The sequence below is a fragment of the Parambassis ranga genome, chromosome 20 (assembly GCF_900634625.1).
Source record: "Parambassis ranga chromosome 20, fParRan2.1, whole genome shotgun sequence".
Classification (NCBI taxonomy): Eukaryota; Metazoa; Chordata; class Actinopteri; family Ambassidae; genus Parambassis; species Parambassis ranga.
In genome coordinates this window covers 15,395,132-15,422,762 of record NC_041040.1, presented here as the reverse complement: position 1 = coordinate 15,422,762, position 27,631 = coordinate 15,395,132, and the positions used below count along the sequence as shown (strand labels likewise).

Sequence of the window (27,631 nt, the reverse complement as noted above, 5' to 3'; positions counted from 1 at the left end):
TGTCAGATCACATCCAGCTGTAAATGTCTGGCAAACATAATGGAAATGGGCACACTGTTCCAGCTACAACTGTATGTTGTAGTCTGTAAATGGAGTTCAGCTGTAATGTCTGTCAAGCTGTACTCAGACTCATGACTTGCCTTCAGCGACAATGCTAACATTTCATGTTTCACAAATGTGACATTTCCAGTATTCTTCAGTTTATCTTAGCATTTAGGCATTGCTAATATGCATTAAACTTAAGCTACTGCAGTGAATGCTTTTCAAGGTTACAACCATATTTGTTGTGGTGTTTAAAATTCATCCCAAGGGGAACAAGATGATCTGCAGTAAATTTAATTGCAATCATCTGACATTTGTTGACACATGTCCCCCAAAATTAACTAGAACTCATTCTCTGGGAACCATGAATGCAACATACAACATGAGGCAACAGTAGTGCTAATCCATTTTGTAGGTGTTAATATAATTAGAAGGATAAAACCTTTGACCTTTGTAACCTGTAATTGGTGAAGAGCTTGAAAAATGTCATTAAGGTTCATCTTCTGAGAACAATTAATTAATGCTTATCCATTGTAAAGATATTGATAGAATTTCTGGAAAAGCAAACAATTTAACTTGCTGTTAGAACTACATGTGAGAGCATGTGTGCTTACCAAAGTCATTAATAGTCATCCTCTGGGAACCACGACTTTGGAAAACCACAATTAGTGGTGATCTATTGTAATGATGCAGATATTTTTTTCTGGGTATGCAAATAATTTGACATGCTATTAGTGCTACCAGACTCAGTAAGATGTATCCTTTTTGAATCATGAATATATGAATTGAAATTAGTGCCATGCCATGATAAAGATACTAGGTATTTCACTGAATAAGCAAATACTTTGACAGATAAGCGATACCAAATTCATGAGGATTCATCCTCTGGGAACTGTGAACGTATGAAAAAAATGATAGCAGTCCAACTTGTTTTTTGTTGAGGTATTTCAGTGTACAAAAAAATAATGACCCAAATGAGTACTGCAATTAGAGCCATTTCATCTGACCATGAAAGGGAAGCTGAGGAAACTAAGCTGTATCACTTTGTTCAGAGGTATTTCATTCAAAGCCTCAGCTTAATGACCAAATTATGTAGTAAATAATCAGAATGATGAAGTGACCTTTGCCGCTCTCTCTCCTCATCTAAGGTGCAGGCGTGGCAGTAAAAGCATAATTGCTTCAGTGAACACAACGAGCCCACCTCATTACTGACTCCACATGACTTATTTTGAAAATTTGATGCAGTTAGGATCAGACGTTGGGGGCTCAGGGCTAATTCATGGAACCATAACAGCAATAACTGTATTGAAAAGCGCTGGTGGCTGAATCAATTCTGCTTCTTTTCATTCTCTTACCCCAAAGCATTCATTCAATTTCGGGAACAACGGGGATAAGTGGATCTTGGCCGGTGCAGATAATGTTCAGTTGTAATTTATCTTTGAGTTTTTTGTTATTTTTTTCTGTTTTTTGTGCCCTTATAAACCAAGGGCAATTTCCATGAGTGGAATTTAAACATGCTATTATATATATAAATTTTCATCTAAAGGGTCTATTCTTCCTTTTTTCACTTTCTCTTTTCCTTCATTCCTCCTTATTCTGCAAATGTGAATAATTACTTTTACAGCTAACCTGTATAAAATGTTTCTCAAAGTCATGAAGACCTCAGGCTGGCAGTTGGCTCTGACCTACAAACAGTGTAAACTAAAGGTGTAAGACAAATTATTTCTCCTCTTTTAAAACCACATTTCTGTGATTTTTTTTTTTCCTTCTTGCCAGCAGACACTATTTTGACATGCACAGCTCAAAGTTTTGTTAAATTCAGAGGCTTCAGAGAAGTTTGAAGGATTTCTGTGAAGATATCATGTTCTTGGAACTCAGCCCATTCATTTTCTATGGCGGAGATGAGTTCATAGCCTGACAGTGTTAAATTATGCCGAGGGGCTGAGGCTATGCAAAGACTATGGGATGATTCAGAGATGGATTGGGCTATGATCTGAGGTTGTTATTGAATTTGGCTCCTGATATCCCTCAGAATGAAGAATGGAGTCAGTAGAGTGATTTGCTCTTTTTTTCTTGGTGCAAGACTAAATATATTCACTACTGGAGGGATTGTGTGCACATCAAAAGTCTTCCTTCCCAAAGGCCCTCTCATGTTGGGGTTTAATAAGGTATTTTATTGTCTGAAGTAGGACTGCTTGTTTGAGTTGTTTGTAATCCCTTTTGGATCGTAGCAGCACAGTTGGTAGTGTAAAAGAAACACCGTTATCCTCGTGTTTTCTTTTCTGTCTCCACAGCACAGAGCTTCAGTTACATGTTATAATCCAGGTGGGCTTTTTCCCCTCCCCTAAGAACTAAAGGAAAGCTTGAGTCACAGGGGGCGGGATTCAAGTTATAGACTACAGTGCTAGTAGTGGGCGAGGGACATGTTTGTTGGTTATGTTATGTAGCTGCAGCACCATGGAAGAAAGGTGAATAGAAAACATCTACAAGGTGAAGATGTAACCGGAGAGTAGTCCTTGAACGTCTCATTGTTGAGTGTTGTATCGATCTTAAGCGCTGCCTTCAAAGAATGAGTATTCCTACTGTAAATGCTGAATTTGTGTTGTGTTTTCCACTCCTGGTTTCTAGGTAAAAGCCCATTGGTCACATATCTGACCATGCTGGGTGGAAAAAGTGGAACAAATGAATACAATTACACATTTTCCCTTTAATGATATGGCCTAACCATCCATTTCTGACATACATTGAGCCAAATAAACAGCCCTGGGGAAACACACTTCCGTCTCTACAAAGCAACTTTGTTTACATTGTGTTGAGTCAGATGTATGTTTACAGCTAGAACCTCTGTTGTCAGGCAGCACTTGGTTCTACATTTGCTCATTTCAGGCTTAAAGTTACCAAAACTAAAGCATGAAGGTTGCCTTGTAGAGTCCATTCAGGAGCATGAACAGGGAATCACAGTGTTGAATGGAGACTAGGTCAGACTGTGTTTTGTGTCCTTACTGTAATCCATCAGAAGATTTTTACACATTGTGGTAACACCTATTTAACAGGCTCTTATTGTAATTAAAATGTTCATTTAATTAAAGTTTCATGAAAAAACTCCAGTGATTATACAGGAGAAAAATAAAAAGCTTTTCTTCCAGTTTGAATAATTGAATCACAGCTTTTAACATGAGTAGTACCACATTGCACATGGTTTTGATTATACTCACTGTAATTTAAGTTTAAAATAAAATATTACATTATAATTATAAAAACAGTATTACTTACACGTGTTGACAAATAGGTTGCTAGATGTATCTTTGCTTTTAAACATAACTATTAAAGCACAAACTGACATTAAATCAATACACACAATTATACAAGTCATTCATCTGGCAAGATTGTGAAGGGACTGTCATTACAGCTAAGGTTATACACCACAGTATGGATGCAGGACCACAGTGTGTCTGAATCTCTTTATGTTTAAAACATATAGCAGGCAGACTGCAGCAGTAACCCGATCAGGCACGGCGACATCTCCCTCGTGGCAATCTGACATGAAAAATTGGCACTGTATGTGATACAGTATAGGAGCACAGTTTGACTTTCAAGTCAAAAGCAGTGAGATGTGTCATAGATTTGAAATAGACTGAGTACATACATATATATTTGACTCTCAGCTGAAAAGTGCTTCACTTGACAGCAGCAGGAGTTTTTCCCTGCTAAAGCTGAGAGCTGCAGGGATTTGAAAGCAATAATGTACAGATATTTTTATTAAAAATTACTTTATTAATCATTAACATAATTTTTCATGTTAAGCACGATTTCTAAAAAAGTTATAAAAAAAAAAAAATCACCCCCTGCACAGTTGACACCAGAATCATTTTTTGTTGCAGGCCAGGTTACAGAGGTGGATCCCATTTTCTGATTAGGTGAGGTGGGGTCGTGCGCCGCCACACTGAGCTCTCCAGGAAATCTAAAGTCTACTTTGCAGATGGTTTCCTATATGATTGGAAATAGAGGTGTAGGTTAGGGATACTCAGATAATTGCAGTGTGCATCTTCACCACTAGGTGCAACTTATGTCTACACACAGGCCCTCTAACATTAACCTAACAGCTGTGGCCACCGGATTCTGATGTCAAATATCAAGGATTTATGTTTGGAGGAATGTAACACAGCTGCAGCTGACAACAAGAAAATGAACACAAACTCCTCCAACCCTCACACCTGAGTGTTTGTGTGTGTGTCAGCATGTGCACCTGCTGTTTCTAATACAAAAAAATAAAAAAAAGTAAGTAAGTAATAAAAGTAACTTTTTACAATTTTAGAACCTTTGTTGTGAAACAAATATGTTTTGCACCTTATCACACATTTTCATGAGACTGGGTTGAACCTAATGTTCGGACGTGGATGGATGGATGTTATGTTGTGACAAAGTCTTATCAGTTATGTGTTACAGTTTAATAAGGTTATCAGGTTGATGGCACCTTTTTTTCTATAATCCTGACACTATTTTGCTGCAGGAAATCTGTGATTCCTTAAAATGAGCAAACAAATGTGACATGATCTGTATTGACTGTTATCTGATACACTGTCGACACTGAATGTGTGAACAAGTCTCACCTGTTCACAGTGTTTTTTACACATAACGCACAGAGAGAAGCAAGTGCAGCATGATGTAGTGCACGTGTCAAACAGTTATTTAGGAGACTGCCGTCATATGTATAATATAGTATTGACGGGTGCAGGGCCATGCTGACAGCGAGCTGTGGGCTTTCATGATAATTAGCCGTGGACTGTAATGCAGCTGCCTAAATGCATTGTGGGATCATTTGTGTCTGTTTTATTTCCTGTAGATGATCGCTCCTACTTTACATGGCGTCCCATCATTTAAAGTGCGCCATATAAAGCATATCATTTACATGACGTTAAGCATGTGTGTAAATGAGACGTGCAGTGTAAAATTAAAATCTCTCTGTTCCTTTGAATCTGAGACAGGCTGATTTTATTATATGTAAATTCACCTCCGAAATTAGCACATTAGGTTAAAAGTTTGTGAATTTAATCATCGACTGTCACAATCTCAGTGGATATTAATACTGACAGGACTTAATGCAGAAATGCCACCTTTAGTAGTGGATGTAATTTAAAAGAATATGAAGATCAAGACACCAAGAAGAACTAAAATTAAAACCACTGAAGAGATCATACATCTTAAGTGAATATCATTTTTTAAATTAAGTGAAGTAAAGTAAGTATTAAGTGAAACACAAATGAAAAGTCTATTTGAACACCAGTAACACCAGCAGATGCTCTGCTCTTAGACAGAGAATGTTTCATGTATATATTATTATTATTATTATAACAAAAAACTACATCTGTTAGCTTTTGGTTGTTTTTTTTTTTAGGATAATAAAGTTTTTTTTCCATGTATATCTGCTGCAGACAATGACTCTATCAGCTGTCCCTGCCAAGTACCAGCACCCCCAATCTGCAGTTTGTCAGCCTCCGTATGCCTAATTCTGCTGTCTTGCCCTTAATGTCTGTGTAGTAAACTATGACGTCATGCGATCATTCCGTTTGTAATGATGTGTTCTTGCAGATCAGACTCTAACAGCCTGCCTGCACTGAGCATTAAAAATGTGCAAGCCTTTGTTTTACTTGTATAATGGAAAAACATGCATTAGTGTAAAAATCAGGTGTGAATCTGTCCCTGCATTGTGCAGATGTGGAGGACACTGCATTTCAGCCAGATTAAGTTGTAAAATGACTCTCAGGATGATTTAATAGTCACAAAAAAGACACTTTTCAACTGATTTATTAAAGCAAAACCTGCTTAATTCACTTACTTGGCGTTTAGTGCTTAGAAAAGTGCCCTTTCTAGTGTTTTGATAGATTGGTTAAGTTGTAATTCCTAAAATTCATTGTACTTATCTCAACCTGATTGCACTAACTGTAGCACTCAGCTCAAGTTTGTTATGACTAAAAATAATCACAATGGTTTAAGCAGAAATCCCATGAAATGCTCTACTAATTAAATGTTGTTTTTTATTTATTTAGTTCAGTTTCTGATGTTTTACTGAACAGAATGATAAAGAGAGAGAACTCTGAGCTCTACCTCACTCACTGCATAATCTCCAAATAGGGTGGGTCTTGTGTTTTGTCTTGTGTACTGTAGAACGTATGGCTTATCATTCGGCAACATCACCTGAAGGTTTCTAAAGAACTGTTCTGGGGCACCAAGGGTCGCCATGATGGCAGCGACTGCGTTTGCCTCTCTTAACTCCTGGTTAATCCAAATTCAGGCACAGAAGGGAAGCATAACTGGGAAGCAGGAAGCACTTGTCTGTCACTTAAATCAGTCTTGTTCATAATTATGCAAAATGTTAAGGCTTATTAAATTGATTGATGACTCAGCAGGTTGTAAAGGTGTTTTGGGGGGATTTTTAGTGATGTTTTGAACCAGCCCACAGAGGCCACAGAACTGCAGTTTCTGACAGCATTGGATTTATTTATTTTTTAGCTCTGCAAGTGGCCGCTTGGTTAAAACTGCTACTACTGGTGACAACTGCTCCGAGTTTAGGTTTTGGAAAAGACTAACAGAGTAAGAGGGGCTGAATTGGTGTGGATGTGTAAGGCTTGCTTCACATATTTTATTTTGAACCTGTCTGAATTTCCAATAACACAACTCAGACTTTCATATAGTCTGTTAATAACAATAGGATGAGAATGAGTTGTAATTGTCCTATCTTCAGATTAACATGCAAAGGAAATAGTTAGTTGTCTTGTGTCTTTGCTTCTAGTAACTTTTAGAAGTAACATTCCATCCTGTTTTAAAATGATGAGATTAAAAATATGTACATTCTGCCAAGCCATGCTGCTCTGGTTTGATTTAGAATCACAGACCATGAGGAGTCATGACTCTCCCATGATGCCCAAACTCTCGCTGACTCCTCATCTGTTGGCCTCGGGGTCTTCTCAGCAGACGGTGGCATACGCAGCAGAGATGTCGAGCTCGCTCTGGTGCTGTCTGGGGTACTTTAGGCAGCGACGCGGCCACAAGCTGCAGATGAAATCAGCTGTTCTTGATGGTTAGATTCCCAAACGTGGTGTAAACAAAACACCACATAATGGCACATTTACACAGAAAAGTGTGCAGTGCAGTGGCAACTTCAATTTATTGTTGTAACTTATTTAAACAGAAGCTGGAATTTTGCTTCCATGACAGTTTTTAGTCATTTCTCTTATTAGTACTACTAGTAATAAAAATCCATGTCCGATATACATGTGAGTATAAAAGCTATTTAGAAATTGAAATCTTATAATTACGACGACTCCCGACAGGACATGAATGCAGCGTTAGACCATTAGCTAAATGCTGCCGCACATAAATCTCCCTCAAGCATTTGTAATTGACAATTTCCTCAAATTGTCTCAAGCCTTAAATAGCACCGTCAGTCGCTCCTACATTTGCTGCGCTGCTGATTTGCACATGTAAATATGGATATAAGCGTTTGGCAACAGAGTCCTCAGAGGGCGTCTGTTTCTCAGCTGATGTGACTGATATACAGCTCCATGAACGCACCGGCTGTCTTATTGGCCCAGACGACGAAGAAACTTCACATGCTCATCAGAAATCCTCTTCACGCGTTAGCTATGACTTTTACTAAAGGCCACTTTCAATAAATGTCAGGCTCCAAACATTGGTAAACAGTTTTAGCTCTGATCAAATTCCAGAGGGGTGGTATACACGCTGAGGTTACCATGTCTGTAGGATTACAAGGGTTCCACTTCGGAAATGGCACATTAAACAAATGGAGCTTTTCCCACTGGTGACGGCAGTATTTATTCCCACCAGTGAGGAGGCCTGCCCTTTCACTTCATGTCCCGCTCGTCTGAATGGTAAGCCCCCCTCCCTGTACAGGCCCGTTGCTGATGAGGACCCGCTTCACTCCTGCTGGGAGCAGCTCCTGACAGATGAAATCTTTTTATTCAGATTCTGTGGATCAACTTTTTCGGTACATTTTTCCACCTCAGTTTTGCCAAAACATTAATTTAGAGGAGTTGAAATAGGAAGATTGGATCGTGCTGTTTTCTCCTGCTCCGGTTTTTGATGTGTACCTGTGATCTCAGACATCCTTTTCAGTATTAGTTCTAAAAGAAAATGCATGGTAGTATATGGTATTTTAATAATCATAAGAAATTAAATATTTACTGCTAAAAAGAGCGATCAGATAGGGTTAGGGTTAAGTTATATATAAAAACAGACATGGCTTAACCCTTTCAACCCCACAGCAGTTAAATAAACAACACTTCAGTATTAAAATATGGTAGCTACAGCTGTTTTCTTATTAAACTATATTAAAGAAAAAGGGTTGAGCTTGTAGAATTTAGTGACATCTAATGGTGAGGATGCAGATGACTACCATCCTTATTTCCAAGACAGCCAACCACTGTAATAGAACCTTCCAGGATGTCATGAATGAGTTTTCTTTCTGTGGGTTGGCAGGGCCTAACTCCACCCCTAACTCCAACCTAACCTAAAAGAATTGGGCACCCACCTGCCACAAAAAAAGTCTATGGATAGTTATGAAGTTACCCTCAAGTGGTTATTAGAGGAACTGCACTTTAGGCTTTGTTGGCTTTAGAAGAACCTATAGTGGCTGCAAATGTTCTGGCTGTTGTACAATATATAGATATTAGAGGAGGCAGATGACTCCATGACTACATGAAAAGTATATTTATATCTGCTTCCCGATTCTTTAAATTTGTGATGTTTTAGTGGGTTGCATGAGGTCACGCATAAAGGCGATGAGTTGGTTATTGTTTCCTGCTGTGCTATTTTGGTACAGTGCTGCTCTGAACGTTTCTCTGTTACTTCCAAAAGTATGAGAGGTCTTTTGTGATGCTTTGAGAAGTGTTACATAAATTTATTTTACCCTTTCAATTAAATCTGGCAACTGCACACAGATTAGAGTCTAAAAGAAAAAAAACATTGTTGATTTCGTTTTTTTTTTTTTTTTTTTCCTTTATGCTGACAGGAAATGAGTTGAGGAGACAGAAAAACACACATGTACATGTTCCAAATCCTTACAGGCCAGAATGCCCAGAAGAAACACTTTGTCTGCTAAGGTCTTAAATGATTAAGTAATAGCAGTCCTCCCCTGTTTCCTGGAATAGTGTGATTTATGGCCAATAATAAGGTGGTTATCGTCCTCCTGATCCACATCTCCAATATTTGGATTGTTCATTGTCCTTGTCGGTCATCTTCAGCTATGTATTGTAGGTGACGAGCCCCAGAGAAGAGATTATTGATGTCACTGTCATCAGGCGGTCACCTCGGAGCGATGAGTGCTCTTCACTGAATGAGTTTTTAATCAAAATAATGTGTGTCAAAAGCCATCCAAACCTGCGGAGAGCCTGAGTGCATGTGGAAAACAAGGGTAAACAAACATCAGCAATTATCTTTGCCCAAGCATACAGAAAATATATGAATGAAAACACTGTCACAATCATTTAAGAAGAAGTTGCGCTGGTGGGAAATGTATGCAATTACATATATATTTTTTTCATGAAACATTTTTGTGTATATATTTTACCTGGAGACATGAATTATTGTGGACGTACAAACTATTTCATCTTTCACACATTATTTGCTAATGCCTAACCTGCCAGATATTTGTTGACTGATGGAAATGAATGGAAATGAATAGACAAATATATCAGAGAGTCATTTGCTGCATCCATCTTCACAAGCCTGAAAATGGAGCTATGCTTTGACACAGGTCTGCTTTGAGCTACATAAACAGGCAGCAAAGACTATGAGAGTTGTAGAAACAACTCTACAGTTACTAAAACCCGAACAACTAATCAAAGTGTTTTCTGCACCAGGCTGTAAACATGTTTACATGTTTACTGACTTACTTTTTGAGTCACCCTCAAGTGGTCAGGTTAGGAACTGCAGGTTTAGACTCCAGCCTTGTAGGCTGCCACTCACTCTGGACTCATTCTATAATATGACACTGTATCTAACTATGGATAGAGCATCCATGACATCACCCATAGGTGTCATTATGTTGGCAGCTTTACAGTAAATATTGTTTTTTTCTTAGCCCTAATGGTTGCCACTTATTCTAATTATGAGGCTTACATGCTGATGTGTAAGAACAGTCAGCTTTTCCATCTTTTCATTGTTAGGTCTTTGTGGCTGTTAACATTTCTTGGTCATTTTATTGATGATTCCTTTAAAGCTGACCTGTAAATGATGCTGGAGGAAGCGTTGGATTTATCCTTTGGGGAGTGTGAATATCAACCTTCACGGTAATCCATACAGATCTTTCAATCTGAACTGAAAGTGTCGACTGCCAGACTGATAACGCAGCGTTTCCATGCTGCTGTCAGGCTTTGTCTAAATATGAATTAAGTGGAAGAATCTTCCCCACACACAGAGGAGGAATTGTGATTATCAGCTGCTTTGGAGTGGCGTCCCAAAACCCCTTGCCAGACAGTTAGCCCTCCACAATTTAATTAATGTGACTCTGGTAACTCCCGTGTGTGCTGTGCGACCTCAGGTGTGATCTCGACAACCCCACACCACTTTTAATGGCTTAAAAAAAACCATAACAAGTGGTATTTTTCTCTAGTTGTTTTAATGATATCTGTAAAAGCAGACCTGTAGTTGTAGCCTCTTAACGAACTCCCAGGGCTTTTTTTTTCATTTTACAGCCAATGGGGGAAGACAGATGGAAAGCAGCCACTTTGGAAGGGCCCGCCATCTTTGTTGGCAGAGGTAGCGCTTTCTAAAGTTCCAGAACATTTTTAACATTTTCAGAGGAGACAACACAAAGCTGTTTTTTTGTGGGAAGACGTGTTGGAGGTTTCACCTTACATCCTTGACATATTGTAATAATTGTACGGGAGAGCAGTGTGTAGTGGAAGTCACTGCGGTGCTGTGCTGTGCTTTGACAGCTCAACTCCTTTTGTGTGTAATTTTTCATCATTTTTTTTTCTCAATATGTGTTTGATTAAAAAAGTTTTCCACTGAGGGACAAAAAATGCAGAAAAACTCTACCCAGCCAACATTTGTAATGTAAAAGTTTAGCCCTAAGAAATCCTGAAAGCAGAACACATACAAAGCACCATTATGATCGTGAATCATCTCACTTTGACTCAGAGGGAGTAAAAATACTCTTTTATATGTTTTCTGCCTTTCAAATAGAAAATTAATGTGATTGTTGAAGCTTTTGGTTGTAGAAAAATATTATAGTTATATTTTTTATTATATTGGACTACTGACATTAACCACAAAGGGCATTATGTTTGCTACACTGGTTTATTTAGGTGAGTTTAACCCTCAGGTGTCATTATGGACATTTTTGTCCATTAGGGTAATTTTTGCCTCTTTACCTGGCCACCATTCTATCTGTGTTGGTGCATATGGCACAATTTTTTGTAACAAAGACTCTCTCTAGACACATTTTAGAATTCAAATTTCAATTTTTCTAATACATCACCAGAACACTGTGAAACAAGGGTTAAAATCCTTAAAATTATTAAATGTTTGGTAGTTTTGAGCAGAGCTAAAGTTGTTTAACAGATTTATAAAGAAAATTATAACAAAGTATAAGCAGAAAAAATATTAATCCGTTAAGTTTTCATAGCATTTTTTAGAAGTGGACATTTTTGTCCTTAATGACATCAAGTAATCTAACTGGCATTTAAAGGGTTAATGCTTAATGCTACGTCACTGAAAACTCTATATAAAGACCTGCACTTAGGTACATGGGCCTTTTTTCATGTATAAGAAATGATATTTGTCCATCCACATTTGCAGTGACTTTTGTATTTTTTGACTGTACACACACATCTTTTTAGGCATCACTATTGTGTGTCCTATTCTGTCATTAATATTTGATGTGTTGTACAGGGCGTACACTTATATAACATATTTAAATTTTCTCTAAATGTTTAATGCAGCCTTCTGAGGAGGTTGCCCTTCATTTTACTGTACATCTTGTATGATCACAGCATTTTGAATCTCCCATAATGGTCATGTGGTCTGCTCTTTAATGAAACAGTAAGCGCCTCCGTCAAATATAATATTCTTCCACATTTGAACGCAAATAAATTGAGTAAAGTGCTATGCAAATATAAGTGAGTGATATCCAGCCCTTCATTTTAAGTAGGCAGCCCTACAGTTGAAATAAAATATGTCAATCTGTTATAAATTAATAAAATACAAATATTCATAATGTATGACCTGGGGCTGCAGTCAATAGTAATTTTATAGGAATGCAGAATTTCACAGGATTTCAAATGCTGGATGAGCAGAGTTGGAGCATGAAAGCTGGACCAGAGGTTCAGAACAGTATGTCAAGTGATATTAATAGCCCACTGTACTGTACAGTACAGTACGGTACTGTGTATCCTGCCCTCGTCCTTAGCTGTAAAAATGAGGTATTTTCATCATTATGCCATCATTTGTGTGTGCTGTTGTCATTGTGTGTCTCAGATGCCTGTAGCAATGTCACCAAATGGACTTTTGTCAGACACCATTTTGCTGAAACAGCCATTAAAATTCTGAGATTCCATTCAAACCAATTGATCACACAATTGAGCTGTCATGGTTGTTTGTAAGCTCTGCATGTCTGTTACCATGGCAATCCAACATGCTGTGAAAGGTTGCTGTATGTCCTGTTTTTCATAGTTTCTTTGTAAACATAATTCACACTGTGAATACAAAAGGTTTTTTTAATAACAGGGTGGCAAAAGGTTTTGATGAATAAAGTAAATATTTTTATGTTTTTGTAAATACATTTTTTTAAAATTACCTTTTTATTATGGACTCTTATTATAGCTTAAATGGCACTGCAGTCTGCCTGGAGTTTGTGTTCAGTCGACACACAGACTTTTACATTCAGATATTTTAAAGGCTGAATGTAGAAATGCAGGCTGAACACATCAACAAGTCTGGGAGAACCCAACAAATAAGCTTATCAGGTTTACCTTCACTCTCACTTTCATCACACAGATCCTTGCAACTCAGAAAATGTAACACTCGCCTTACATTGTAAACAATGAAGGCGTCATGTTACATTTTCACTTAGCCGGCACATAAAGAATCACTTATATATCTATATATATATTTATATATCACTTATATATATACAAGTCTGCAAATAGCTAACGACCATCTTAATTGGTTACTTTGACAGATTTTTGGTTTGTATCAGTGATTTTTTACAGTGTATGAGCAGAGTGTTTTTATGTTTTTTGAATAGTTTTTTTTTTCAGTTCAGTTCTAAAGACTGAAGTTTCTACCTTTTGTGCTCAGTACCATTGGGCACTGTGAAGCCTGATTATTGACATGGAGTAAAGCTGTGTTGTTTTACTTCATCATTTTCTCTGAAATCCTCACAGATGTCTCAGATTAGAGGGATTACTGTTGTGTGATGTTTTTGACAGCATCCTAATTTTGATTAAAAAACACATTTAGCTGCCAATTTTTTTTTTTGATTCTTCGCATCAAATAAATCTTCATTTTCAAACTGTTCTTGTCATTTATAAGAAGGAGAGAATGTGATTTACATAAAGATGTCTGACGATGTAACAGTCATTTGCTTGGGGCTGACAGGTTAAATGCAGATTGTTGTGTTTCCAGCATCTTCCACACCGATGCCAGTGTCGGTTAATAACAGTCACCTTATGACCTTTTTTATTCTGTTAAGCCTGCTCTGCTCTGAACTTCTTGCATTGACACCATCTCGGATGGAAATACTCTCTCCTTCTCACTGTCCTGCTTCTCATTCCGTCCATCAATAGGCTGTCAGTTGTAGCCTTTACTCACATGCACATGAAAAAGAGGAGTCGTCACAACGATAGCATCTAGAGGAGCCTTTTTGTGACAAAAGAGCTTTGATTCCTTCCCCAATAATACTTTGAAAACGATGCCTATTCCTGTCTTCCATTTATGTGCATCTGTGTGATGAGGGCAGCTAAATGCCACCCACACACACACACACACACACAGAAAATACAGTGAAAGCTTGCCCTGATTGCTAGCGTGATTACTTTCATTGATGTGGATGACAAGTCGGCATGGTGGGAAGACTGGCACACCAGAGAAGGCAGCGGGGCACCAGGCTGAAAGGCCTGAGGAGCACTCCTGCATGTCTTTAATTAACATGTGTGTGTCAGGGGATTCTCTGAACCTGGCCTTATTGTGCAAAAACTAAATAAGGAATTTAGTGTTAGTCACATTTGAAATAGATTTGGGCAGCTCTGATGTGACGGATGCTGCGTCTCTCTTTGATTTCTGTGTATCTGTCTGTATTTGAGGGCTACACTGTGACTGTGATGCTACACTGTGTGTGTCCTTTACATTAGCACTGATGCAGCGCCACAATACTTACAGTTTCTAAAACATCTTTAGTGTACAGTATAATGTGCTATATAGTATTTTAGTGGGGTAAACCCATGTAAGACTCAGTAGAGAGGTGCATTCTGATTGTAAAGACAGTAATTAACCATTGAGGTCTATGTGAAGACGGCCAGTATGAAGTAATAAAGGAGGAGAAATGTTCTTGTAGGACAGCTGCTCACAAAAAAATTGCTCACTAATAATGAACAATAATGAACATATTGTCTGCCCATTAATGCATTACATGTACAAAAAAATGTAGTTAAATGTAGTTAAAGCATTATTAATATCCTCTAAATATACGCCACAAAAAAAAAAAACAACAAAAAAAAAACAACCCACTAACATCTGCAGTGGAAAAGGGTACAGTTATCATTCAATCCCAGGTCTGCAGCAGTCCCAGGGTTTTATCAGCTGCAGTCTTTTCCCTTCACACTTCCTATATAAATTCACAGATTGCCATGTTTCCTGCAAATTTCATCCATCTCTGTTCAAGCAGCACTCACCAATGTAACAGAGTCACCAGTCTCCATGCTGTTTTCTACCCCCAGAATCTGTGAGAGTAGGCGTAGGTTTTCTGGCAGTGCGTTCATTATTTTAGAAAAAAAAAAAAAAAAAGAGAGAGACTTTCATCACAATTGGAAAAGAGTCACTTTCCTTGTACTTGTGTTTAAAATGCTGCATATAGAGTACAGTACATGTTGATTTAATATTCCCCTGCATGGTGCAGGCTGCTCTGTTGTCTGTCAGATCTGGTTTAATTTTTTTGAAGCAGAGTCTCTTGAGCACTGCAGCAAATACTGAGCACAGACCGAGGCACCGTCTGAATAAATGTCCCTGACACCCACATTCAGGATACTTTTTTTGTGTGTCTAATGCTCAAAAACATGAATGAGTGATTTAATAAGTATTCTAATAAGAGATTTAAAAATATGTGTGTAGAATTTTGTAGCATTAGCCATCTTGACTGGAGCAGAGAGGAAATCCCAATTCAATTTCCCCTCGCTGATGCATTATCTCCTCTGTGTTGCGGCTCAGACAGCAGGTGCAGATACGAGCCGCCTGCTGTCTGATGGAAACAAAATGTATAAAAATGCAGTCAGAATTCTGAGAATCATTTTTCTGACTTTGACTGAAAGCCGTAAACTGGCTTCACACCAGAGCAGGGAAACCTGTCTCATCCCCGCTGAAAAACGGCTCCTCAGCATTTTCACATTTATCCTCTAAAAGGAGCTGTCTGCACTTGCTTTGTACCTGCTGTCAGCTCATCACACACGTCTGTTTGGACAGATTTAAGTCTATTAAAGTGCCTTTTCTTTTTTTGCCCCATTGTGAATCGGCTTACTTGGGACAGAAAATAGAATTTCAACCAACAGCAGTGTTGTTACTCTGTTGTTGGAAATAAAGTGACACTTCAATTACTTTAGCTTATATTTTAACTGCTGTCACTGCCAACATACACACTTCAACTAGAGCTTGCCTTTCAACTTCAACTGCTTTTATCTCTCCTACAACTGGCAATTCAACTGTCTTCAACTCAAATTACTTTTGGCTTTTATCTTGAAGTTTTGCTTTTTGTTCTTCTTGTAAACTTTAGGGACTGAACAGCCTGTTACAGTTCCACTGTATATACATTAGTTTTAATCCATCTGTACACCAAGCTTGGTATATTTTTATATTACATGGTTCCATGGTGTAATGGTTAGCACTCTGGACTCTGAATCCAGCAATCTGAGTTCAAGTCTCGGTGGGACCTGAGGGTTGTCCAATAACCAGAAGGTTGGTGGTTCAATCCCAATCCCCTGGTCACTGTTGTGTGTTCTTGGGCAAGACACTTCACTCTAGCCTGTGGTGCGCCTTGCTAGTCATTGTATGACACTCCTTGGCAGCAGCCTTAAACAATTTCCCTCTGGGATTACTAACGTATCTAAAAAAAAAATAAAAAATTACACCGGTAGTTTTGCATGCAAGTGGATGCTGTGTCCAGGCATGCATTCTTTCATACAAGTCTGGTTTCATAGAATAATTGTTCTACCATTTTGCATGGTTTAATATCTCAGATGTAAAATTAAGGTGCAGTTCAGATAAGTGATGTCTACTTGTTCTATTGTTTGCAGGCTGACTAGCAACCAGTTTATAAAGAATGGAGTTGAAGGACATGAGGCGCCTGTAGAATTTATTTGAAGTGCTTAAATCTGAAATAATCCTTTGCCTATGCTTTTAAAGTTGACTTTTGTCCCTTTAATCATCAGTACAACATTTCTTTGGGTCCTTTTATTTTGAAAATTCTACTTTCCATAGGCACATGTACAGCCCTCTCTCTTTTGTCAGCTGTTAAATCATACATTGTTGTATAAGTAACAAAACAAAAATACACTAGTGAATACCCCACTGTTGTTTTTGTTTATTTTTTTATGTTTATGTCTTTATAATGGTTAAATTGGGACTACAGGTATCATAACTGGAGATGAAGGTGATGCAGCTTCTTGCTAATCAAAGCATGTGTGTATGCATTTTGTTCACCAGTTATTTTCTGCAATGATAAATAATTGGAAAGATCTTATTGGCTTTATATTGATAGGACCCGTGTGATGCTAACTTCCACCCTAGCCTACAGAAATTATTCATCTTCTGTACTCTATAGCAGACCGCACAATATAACAAATCATCAATCAACAATGTCTGTCAAACAATGTATGTCAGGAAAGGGTCACCTTCAGGAGTAAGATACCTATAAATATATAAGTTTATTGCTGAAACTAATTGCTTCACAATATAGAACATTGACATTTATATTAAAACATAACAAAATAAGCATGGAGGGTAACATGCAGAGCTCATGTGTACAGATCCCATGCATCTGTGCACCACTGTGTGATAGCTGACACTCTCTCCATGGTGATTACTAATACCCCACCTCCCAACTTAAAATTGAAAGAGGAGCGGCTGAGCTGCTCTCAAAGCACAGCACCATGGATACTCACCAGAACATGGCCCAGTGAATAGATGAAAAGCCAAGCATGTCGGGAGCTGATGTCAGTGACAGCTGCACTGAAGCCCCCATCTACATTTTTAGCTCCTTTTTTTTTTGTAGCAGAATGACCCGCCGTTGCCCTGTCTGCTGTTCTTTTTTATTTCAGTTTTATTTTATGTGATGAACTCCCTGCTGGCTTTACATACGGCACATTTAAGTGCCCAGTAATAGCCTTTACTTTCGGTTGGATGTGATACAATGAAACGGCGCATGATTTACTCTGTAAGAAGGCTTGGTAACTCTATGTGCAGCTTTGTGATAACGCAACATCATCTAAAGGAAAGAAATTAAAGTGCACTTTCACATTTTATTTTTGAGATGTTTTCTGCTCTGTCTTGCTTGCTGTGACCCGTTTTAAGCCCAGCTGAACAGAGGTTGCTTGACTCTGCACTGGATCCAGCATTGCTCTCACTTTTTGTATCCATTTGAGCCTGTTCACAGTCTATTGAATAGAAGAAATTGTGCTCTACTGAAGAGACATTCAAATGCAAAGCTTGAAACGTGCATCCTGGGCTTTAAGCATTTATTATTTTGGACTTACCCATCCATTCGTATAACCCACTTTATCCTGTACAGGGACGGAGCCTAACCCAGCCATCAACGGGCAAGAGGCTAAGAATATCCCAGACAGGTGTCTATGACAGGCTTGATACATAGACACACACACACACAGTGAACCACTCACACCAATTTTACCAATTAATCAGACATTATGCTCATTTAACAACAGGTGAAAACAAAACCGCTCGTGATGTCTGGGGGACTCGACCCACAGTCTCCTACATGACAGTCTGCCGCGGTGCCTCAGACGTTATTGACTGTATTTGTCACATGTTTGGATGATCTTATGTTATGTTAGCATAAACATAATCATTTGTTGTATCTGGCAGTTGTATTATTGACTAAATGGCGTTTCCTTCTTTGCACACAATTCTAACACAACATGAGATTGTTTGTTGTTGTGCACACATTTTTACCACGTAAACAAGACATCAGTGTTTAGATGATAGATAAAACAGTCATGACTGCACAGTAGACAGCTAATGGCCTCTATATTTACAGTATCCACCAATGCATAGGCTTATTGTTTATACCTTAAAGGTGGTGTTATCATGGGTTTGTCCATACATGCGCAGTCTTTGCCATGTTGTCTTTCTGGTAACAGTGTTCTGAGCACCTGAGCTCGAATACACAAGCAAAAAACTCTGACTTTCAAAGTCAAATATTAAAAGTGAACAAATAGCCATCTACATATGTCCAGGCCTGGTAGAAAGTGTCTGCAGTGTGATGCAGAAGAAGTTTTCTCAGCTCTCAGCCTCTGTAGGAAAGACTCCATGTTTTTCTCCTTTTAGTGTTGTACAACCAATTGAGTGAAAAAGGGAACAAAACCGAATTACACGTCTTCATGTTGCACTGACGAAAGTGAAAATTCAAAAGCTAGAACAAGTTGAACACGGTGTGCTGCAGTTTCTGTGAAAGGACAAGCACAAATCGGTGCATTCTTTTATGCTTTTTTACCCTTCTCCCTCACTACAAGGTAAACAAGCAAACACAAAGCTAACAGGCTGCTCCCCGGAGAACTGCCTGCATACAAAGTGATGATAAGTGTCAGCAGTGATTTCAGAAGGGTTCATGTTCAGATCCCTCCCCTCCTTCACAATCCCTGGGAGTGCCTTTGAGCTACACCGCTGTGCAGTGCTATGGCTGCATGCTGAGTTACACTCACCTCAAGGGAAGCAAAGAAAAGAAATACAGAGTATTTACATTTTTGCAAGTGAAGCAACTATCAGTAAAAGTAATACACGATGAAACTTCAAATACAGCCTTAAAAAAAAAAAGCACTGACGCTTTTATAATGTGTTGGATTAATGAGAGATAAAAGTATTTGACCAGGGTGTAATTTTAATAAGCCCTGCCAAACTATACATATTTAATGGCACCCTCAGTGAGAGATGAGATTTAAAGATGGAATGTGAGGAGCCGGTTGCTGCACTGTTGTGTGTCCTTCTTGAAGCCAGAAGCCAAACAGTCCACTGAAAAAGACCACACAGTTTGTTTGACCCCCCGACCCAGCCTGCATGCTTTGTGGCCTGTCAGCGTTGTCCTTCTCGTCCATTGGCATTTACTGGAAACTGCCACGGATGGCTTCCTCCAGATTAAATGTTGACTCTCTCCAAGACTGACAATTTAGCTCAGGTTTGCTCCTGACAGCGGGAGATGGTGAATAAACAGCAAGCTCCATATGAGAGGCAACATATGCATGTTTAGGCTTGAGGACACAGAGCCAATGCAATCATCGTGCCCCCAGCACGGCATCCATCAGCCCGCTGATGGATTCCATTAATAAAAGACCTTTGGTTGTTGTATCCTCTGTTCAGCGTGTACTCCTTCAGCGCCACCAAAATAATATTGACCTAATCACTCTACACCCCTGCAGCGCTGGCTTGCAACGTGAAATACCACTGTTATTTATCCCGTAATGAGATGTTGACATTTAAAGATAAATTGAAAGAAGAGTATCAACAGTAGTCCTGTGTGAGTACACTGTAATATGAAAAGACGTGCTGTACTCGACAACAGGCTTTTGTCATTGCATCAAACAGGAGTTTAATTGAAAAGTGCTGTAGGCAGTGCGCTTATTGCCATTTTGAAATAAAATCATGATGACAATAAAAAAAAAAAACTGGTTCAAATCTCTACTGTAAAAACTGTTTTTTTGAGGTGTGGATATCAAAAGCCTTGCAGCATCAAATGGGTTCTGGATCCGGACGCAAGATTGCCAGCCTTTGCCCTGGGTTTTGTCATAGTTAGCTGCTGACCTCAGCTGGAGTTCTTGCAAGCAAAGAACACAAATGTCATGCTGTCCAAGAGGAAGACGTGCTGGCAGAGTTGTTCTGAGTCTCACCACGGTCTCCGTGGCGGAGGTTACCAAGATTGTTAAGAAGCACCACATGGTGCTGTGGGTAGAGGAAATTCACATTGAGAAGCAAAAGGCTAAGCCTCCTGTTGGTAACATGCCTCTTCAGCATCACTTGGAGTTCAGGCTCCTGTAGGAAACAGAGCAGTCTGCCAGATTCCAGCAGACAGATTCAGGAAAAAGAAATGTTGTTTGAGCTCTTGAAACGCTGAGCAGCTCTCACAGAAACTAGTCTTTGTAGTTTCTTTCAGTTAGGAAAGATTATTCAGTGTTACAGAGCAAAACATGTTGAACAGACATGTAAAAAGCATGAAGCTCAGTCACAGATGAAGAGACAGAACCGGACCCCCCAGAGTCTAGACGATGCTGGTAGAGCAGAGGTACCAGATGGCTGATAGAGACTTCAGCTAAGAGTCCCTGGGCAACCACAATGAGGAGAACAGGGTCTGAAAGGCAGAGTGACAGAACTGGGATGTTTAGTGTCTAAATTTGAAGGCGCAGCAAAGACAGACAACTGAATCAACTGGGACACAAGTGTTTGGCAAAAGTAGAGCTTTGAGTGTCTGAAACCTGCCTGTAATAAACAGCATATCCTGTTTTTTTTGCATGTCTTGAGGTATTTTTTTAGTAAACTCTTCAATTACAACTGAAAAACTGTCAGTAAGACCTTTATTCTGACCGCATCAGACATAAAGTGTTTATAGCTGGCTATATTTGAAGGTGGAGTAGAAACATGGATGTTGTAAACAATAACAGATGTAATATTGTTGAAATGTTCATTTTCAGTCTCTCCTGATGGACATTTATAGTCTTGTTCAACCCCTACAACCTCTGCTCTCTTTGCTGATGATGCAGCTCCGTTGGCTTTACGAGGCATCCAGCATGCCTAAGAGGTGACGGAGGTCAGCACAGTGAAGCCTGATCATTCAGTAAGAAAGCAGAAAGTTGAAACTAATATAAAATCACAGCATGGAGCATGACTTCAGGTCTAATGTCACATATCCAAAGCCGAAGATTTCACACATGAAGTGCTGTTAGGTGAGAATCATGATTGTAGTGTGCCAACAGTTGTATTTCCACCATTGTGATCCAATGATTGTAATTTAACCGTTTTGGGGCATGTTGATTGCTGTGAGACAATGATGGGTTGATGACTGCAGTTCAGCTTTTGTGTGAGAATCATGGATTTGTAGCCTAAAGATATTGGGCTGATAATTGTTATTCAACAGTTGTGGGCCAACAAACATTAAGTTCGCTTAATGATTTTCAAAATATAAATAATGAGCTTTCCTTGAGAGGAGGCTGATAGAGCTACAGGCAGACTTAGACTGATAGAAAAAAAAATTCTTATCTGGTTCTCCCTGATTTTAGTAATTCACAGATGACAAGATCCAACACCTGGTGAATCCAAAACACGATTGCAGTGCAGATCTTGCTGCCTCAAGTGCAGCTATAATATGCACAATTTTAACACCTAACACTCAAGAATCAGAAAGAGCGCTCCTTGAAATGCTTGCTCTGCACACTTTACTACCGAGGTGTGTTTTTTTTTTATTTCATGTTGAAGGTGAAGACAGAAATATGCACTCTGCTAAATGCTGACAGCTAAAAATGGTCCACCTGCCCGTCTTTAAATACCAACAACGGCCTTCCCCTAAGATATATGTCAGTTTTGTGTGATCACTCTGATGTTAACCATGTTGAAGGAGGCTGATGGCCGTCAGACAGCTCTGACTTCAAACAGGATTATTCAAGGTTAGTTCCTTGTCATGATAATTTTAATTTCTTTCTTCGGAGTTGTTCAAGGATTATTAAGTCGGAGGCTTACTTTGAGAAGGGGTCCTGAAGTCATCTTTAAAGTCTTGACTTGCTCTTCTGAGATTAAAACTGTCACAAACAGTGTTGTATCGACTACAAAGGTGCGCTGATGAAAATGCAGTTTGTCTTTTTTTTTCTTTGTAAACCTGTACAGTATGTCTGCCTTCGGAACATCATAACAGCTCCTAATAATAATTTTGTTTATTCTAAGAAACTTTTACAGTGGAAGCCCACAGGCTTTGAGATGAATAGAGTTTGATTTAAAGGTATGTGTTGTGCCTTTTAGATTTAAGGAAGGATGGTATATACGCTCATTAAGAAGCACCGACCTGACAGCGCGACTCCTGGTACACACTCTGAGCTGTTGTTATTGATCCTCAGAGGGCAAAACCTGTCAGATCCTTTTTGCTAGTGGATAAAATTAAAGACGCTTTATGGCGATGAGAAGAAGCTGCAAAACATATTTGAGCCTAAACCCTGAGGGATGATTGATAAGTTTGTGCACTCAATAGATTTTGTGGTATTAAGTAAAAAATGCCACTGGAGGACAGTGATCTGATGATCTCCTTGTTGTTGTTGTGGACTATTTGGTCTATCTGGTCTAAGATATAAATGTATGAGAAGAATAAATTGTATATGTTTTAGGTCATCCCGGGGCCGTGAACTTCTCAATCATCACAGAGAATACTCTCATTCGTCAAACCATCTGTGCTCATTTTATTCCAAAGAGAAGAGAAAATATAATAAAAAAGGCAATAAAGAAGCACCACATGGAGGCCAGCCTTCACTTAGCAGAACATTCTCCCTGGTATATAAGTGGTGGTTTGAGTGCTGGATTTGTGTGTCTGTACCTGACATTACAGTAGGAGGTTTTCCACTGTAGCAGATGTATTTTTAATAAGACGGCTCCCAGCTCGGCTTCACAAGCACATTTAGAAAGCTTTGCATAAATCTTTGGCAAAATGTACACTGGATGAGAAATGTTTCCTGATCTATCTGGACTGGAAAACATCTGCAGGTCCATTCGGCGGCATCATTGTAGTTGTATTGATTCACACTTTTCTATGAGATGAGTTTGTTATTGCCGGTGGGGTGGGGTGTTAATGGAAAATTGGTAGTTTTATTTATAATGACCATTACATTAGTTAGCAAGTCACTGTGCTATTACATTAAGTGGCAGCATTTCATTTCATCCCATTATTTGTCGTCGGATGCAAATGGTGACGGGGTTTCTGTAATTCATGCATAAATGGTGCACGTTTTTGATCTTTTGATCTGATTTGAATTTTTGGACCGATAAACATGATGTGTTTGCTTGTGTTATTTGTACAACAGCTCCAACATGACAGTGAAAATGGTTTAAATGTTGAATATTTTATAAGGCATTTACATTTTTTAACGCTGTTTGATATTTATAAAATGTATTAAATAATGTGAGTGCTCTAAAATACAAGTTTAAATTCCAATCCAGTTCAATCAATTTAGCTTGTTATCTCTGAATGGGTAATGTGAAGTATCACTTGTGTAATCATTATTTAATGATTCTTCGTGTAAGAGTCCTGTAAAGAGGACAGAGGCCCTGGAGTCATCCTTCATGAGGACGATCATCAGAACTGAAATATTTTTGTTTTTCTTCCTGTTTACTGGTTTCATTCATTTTGTTTTTCTTTTGCTTCAACCAGCTACACTCAGATGTGGACAAAGGAGATGGCAAGGTGAAGTACGTGTTATCGGGCGAGGGTGCCACCTCCATCTTCACCATTGATGAGAACACAGGAGACATCCACGCCACGAAGCGCCTGGATCGAGAAGCGCAGGCTTACTACACCCTCCAAGCTCAAGCTGTGGATCGACTCACCAATTTGCCTGTCGAGCCAAAATCTGAGTTTGTGGTCAAGGTCCAGGACATCAATGATAATGAGCCCAAGTTTCCTGATGGGCCGTACCTGGCAGGGGTGCCAGAGATGTCGCCGTTAGGTAGGAATTCTTTCTCCATACACACTCTCTCTCTCTTTAACTCTCACTTTCTCTCTGACTCACCATCGCTCCAACATCTGCATTTAATAATTTTCCACCTCACTGAATTCGCCTTCATCTCTCAGTCTTTAGGTCATTGGGGGGGAGATCGGGATGTGTGCAATATTAATTTCTGATCAATGCGTCGGCTTTGTATGAATGAATATGCACTAATCACATTGGGCCCAATTTAAACTGCATGAAGCTCTCCTTGTTCATGAGCTCCACATCCTCTGAGGTTGAGGTTAAATTACTTTGATTTGGGCGTCCCTTGGCCGGACAGGTCGGGCTGCTTCTTTGTCCTTTTCATTATTAAAAATGCACTGCACTGCTCTTTAAGGGTTCAAAATACTTCTGAGTCAGTTGTTGAAAGCATGATGATGTACAAAAATTCAAATAGCAAGATGCCCTTGGAACTCGTGTCAAGGCAAATAAAATGTGTGTAGCACATTCAGTAACTCAAAGTAATTCACAGGAGATGCCGAGAATATGAAAGTCAAAGAAGTGGAAGAAATGAAGCTAAAGAAATCAACGGGTGTTTGAAAAAGATAGAAATCTACTTATAGACGCACTTTGTTGTAAAAGTGTTGAACGAGACTGTGAAAATATGCAATGATATATAAAATATGTAAGAAAGAGCGTAAAGCTGTGAATTTACTTTGTGTAGGATTTATCAGATCACAAACACAACATTTATGTAAGCTTGTGAGCCACAGATGATCGGACCAATCAGCATCATCATTTCTAAACACATGTTTTAGCTAGTTTTCCTGTCTCCAACATGCTAACTTACTCTCAGCAGCTTATTTAATTTTCATGGGATTATGTTATAAAGTTTACTACTATTCTAATGTTAGCATGCTATCATCTGCTGCTATCAACACAAAGTAGCCATCTGAATGGAATTTCATGGACCATAAGTATAACAATTGGACCTGATGGTGGCGCTAGAGCAAAAGTCAGATGCTGATAAAATGTGGCACAAATTCTTGTGTGGAAGCGGATGTCATGCTAACCTCATGACTCAGGAGTGAATGCTGAATATACGCACTGACACCAAGATAAATACCATGCTAGTCCAGCCTGTACCTTAAAGGATATCCCACTGGTTTGCTGGTACTGGATTAGTCAGAGGATCATCAAAGATATTCTGGCTCATCCCTCTGAATGTCAACAAATGTCATAGTAGTGCGAGATACAAGGAAAAGTCAAAAATCATTACCAAAATCATTATAATTCACTCTCAAATGTCATGGCAGTTTCCTGCATTACAGCTGTGTGGTAGATATTTCAGTCTGAAACAAAGCGATGGACCGGCCGCTGTCCTCAGAAGTTCATATTCTGCGGATCACATTAGCATTTATTACTGCAAATGCTCCTGTTATCTGTTACAAAAAAAAAAAACACTTCTGCTTGAAACGGTCATATCAGACCTGTCTGTGACTGGCTGCATGGTCAAGATTTCCTCCAAGGTTTGCTGCTCAGGCTCCAAAAGCGAGTGAATGCAAATGAGTGACAACAACATCCTGAGGCCATTCAACTTAGCAGGTGTATGAGGAAGAAGAGCGAGAGAGAGAGAGAGAGAGAGAGAGAGAGAGAGAGAGAGAGAGAGAGACCTCCATATTGGTAAGCCAGTGTGTTGTTCATATAATCAAAACATTCAGTCAGTTCACCAACGCCAGTTTTGAGGGCTTCTTATTTTATCTCTAAAATGAATTTTCTAATTTATCTTTAATGCTAAAAAGTATTTTTGATCACTGGGAAACGGGCTAAACTGCTGTTTCCTAATGCTTTTAAACACTGACTGTATTGTGATGAGGATTCTGGTGTGCCTTCATTTGCATATTTATCACTTCACATATGCCAGCACAGACCTCTAGGCTTAGAAATGTTGATGAGTGACACATGTTTGAAGACTAACTTCGGCAAACCTAAGGTCTGAATCAGGCTTGAAGGCCACTGGCATTTTTTTTCTCAACAAATTAGACTCAGAGTTCATGCTAGCCAGTTCTTCAGGTGCCAGCCTGCTGAAAATGTTTCAGAGAAATGTCTGAACCAGATGAATATATTTCTATCCATCCATTATCTTGTCACTTATCACATAGGGGCAAGACTGTAAGCAAGAGCAGCTCAGGCATCCTTAACTTCCTCCAGCCCCTCCTAAGGGTTCCCAAGGCGCTGCGAGACATGCTGGGAGCTGTGGTCTAATCACATGTGAGCTGTGACTGGTGGGATGGAGGCAGGAATTAGCTTAGGTGTCAGGAGACAGAAAAGGTGGCCTGGGATTTTCATTTGATTAAAAAATACAAACAGAAAGTTGGAGTTATACAAAAAACTAATTTATGTAAAATGATGTTATGCAGTCATCAAATATGCATGTAAGGAACGACAAACATCATTTATGTGAGAGCGCTCAACACTCTGATAGCAGTCTTCCGGGTAAAGTGCAATGGCAATGTTATTATAAGATAAAAACTGAATACCGATGTAAAACAGGAGTGAATGGCAGGCAGTAATTGGGTCCCATCACTGGGTCCCTGTCAGAGCTGTGAGTGGCAGTGTTACACAGTTTTTACAATTTAAGGATCTATGAATTTCGTCATCAATGGCTGTACACGAAGCTCTCCGCAGACATCAGCAATGTTGTTGGCAGCCGCTAGCTACAAGGGCACTGCTCATATACTGAAAAACATAAACGGGTGCTGGATGTATATTTTGTCTTTGAAGGAAGATAAAGACCAAATATTCCCGGATTTTAGAAAAGAAGTGTGTCTATGTGAAATATATACTTTATCTTCCCTCCTCCAGCAGCGTGCTGCATGTGTATGAATCGACCTACTGGTCAGGTTGTCAGGTTGTAGCTGATCGTTACAAAGATGTGCATTGAAGTGGAAGGGTAGAGGTATGTACAGCGCTGCAGGTGTTCATTCAGGAGTCTCTGGTTTGAATCCCCCCTGACACTGTTAGCTGTCTTGTTTTCACTTGCTGTTAACTTTGATTATCACACATGTTAAGGTTTGTTTTTTCAATCACAGAATTTAGCATTAAACCCTACTGGCTAAGGGTATGCATTGAAAAGCAAGGTTGGCTAATAACATCTTAGAACATATTTATTCACAACATTAAACATTTTTTTAAAGAAAAAAACTAACTAGCTAACTAACAATGAGCTCACAGCCCCATAACATGTAGACATGTGGCCGGGATGTACATACACACACACGTTCCATTTTCAAGCACAGAAAGGGCTTAAAGAAATATGCGAGTGTAAAGTAAATCAGTAAATTAGTAGGCCAAAACAAAGAGCTGAAAGACACTTTACAACTCCATAAAGCTGAAAGGAGTCTGGTTGTTTGAGTAAGTGCCTGCAAAAGCTGCCATTTAGTGACTCATCAACA

The 27,631-nt window shown here is 39.1% G+C and overlaps 1 protein-coding gene across 2 annotated transcripts in view; it reads left to right on the top strand.

Annotated features, from left to right (window-relative positions):
• cdh7a (cadherin 7a) overlaps positions 1-27,631 on the top strand; it is a 98,158-nt gene that overhangs the window by 11,973 nt on the left and 58,554 nt on the right. The window contains exon 2 of one of the 2 annotated variants that reach the window (XM_028432840.1): positions 23,900-24,194. In XM_028432840.1, the coding sequence (XP_028288641.1) occupies positions 23,900-24,194 (295 nt within the window). Of the gene's footprint in view, positions 1-23,899; positions 24,195-27,631 lie in introns of those variants that run through there. The other variant, XM_028432841.1, reaches the window with a different exon arrangement.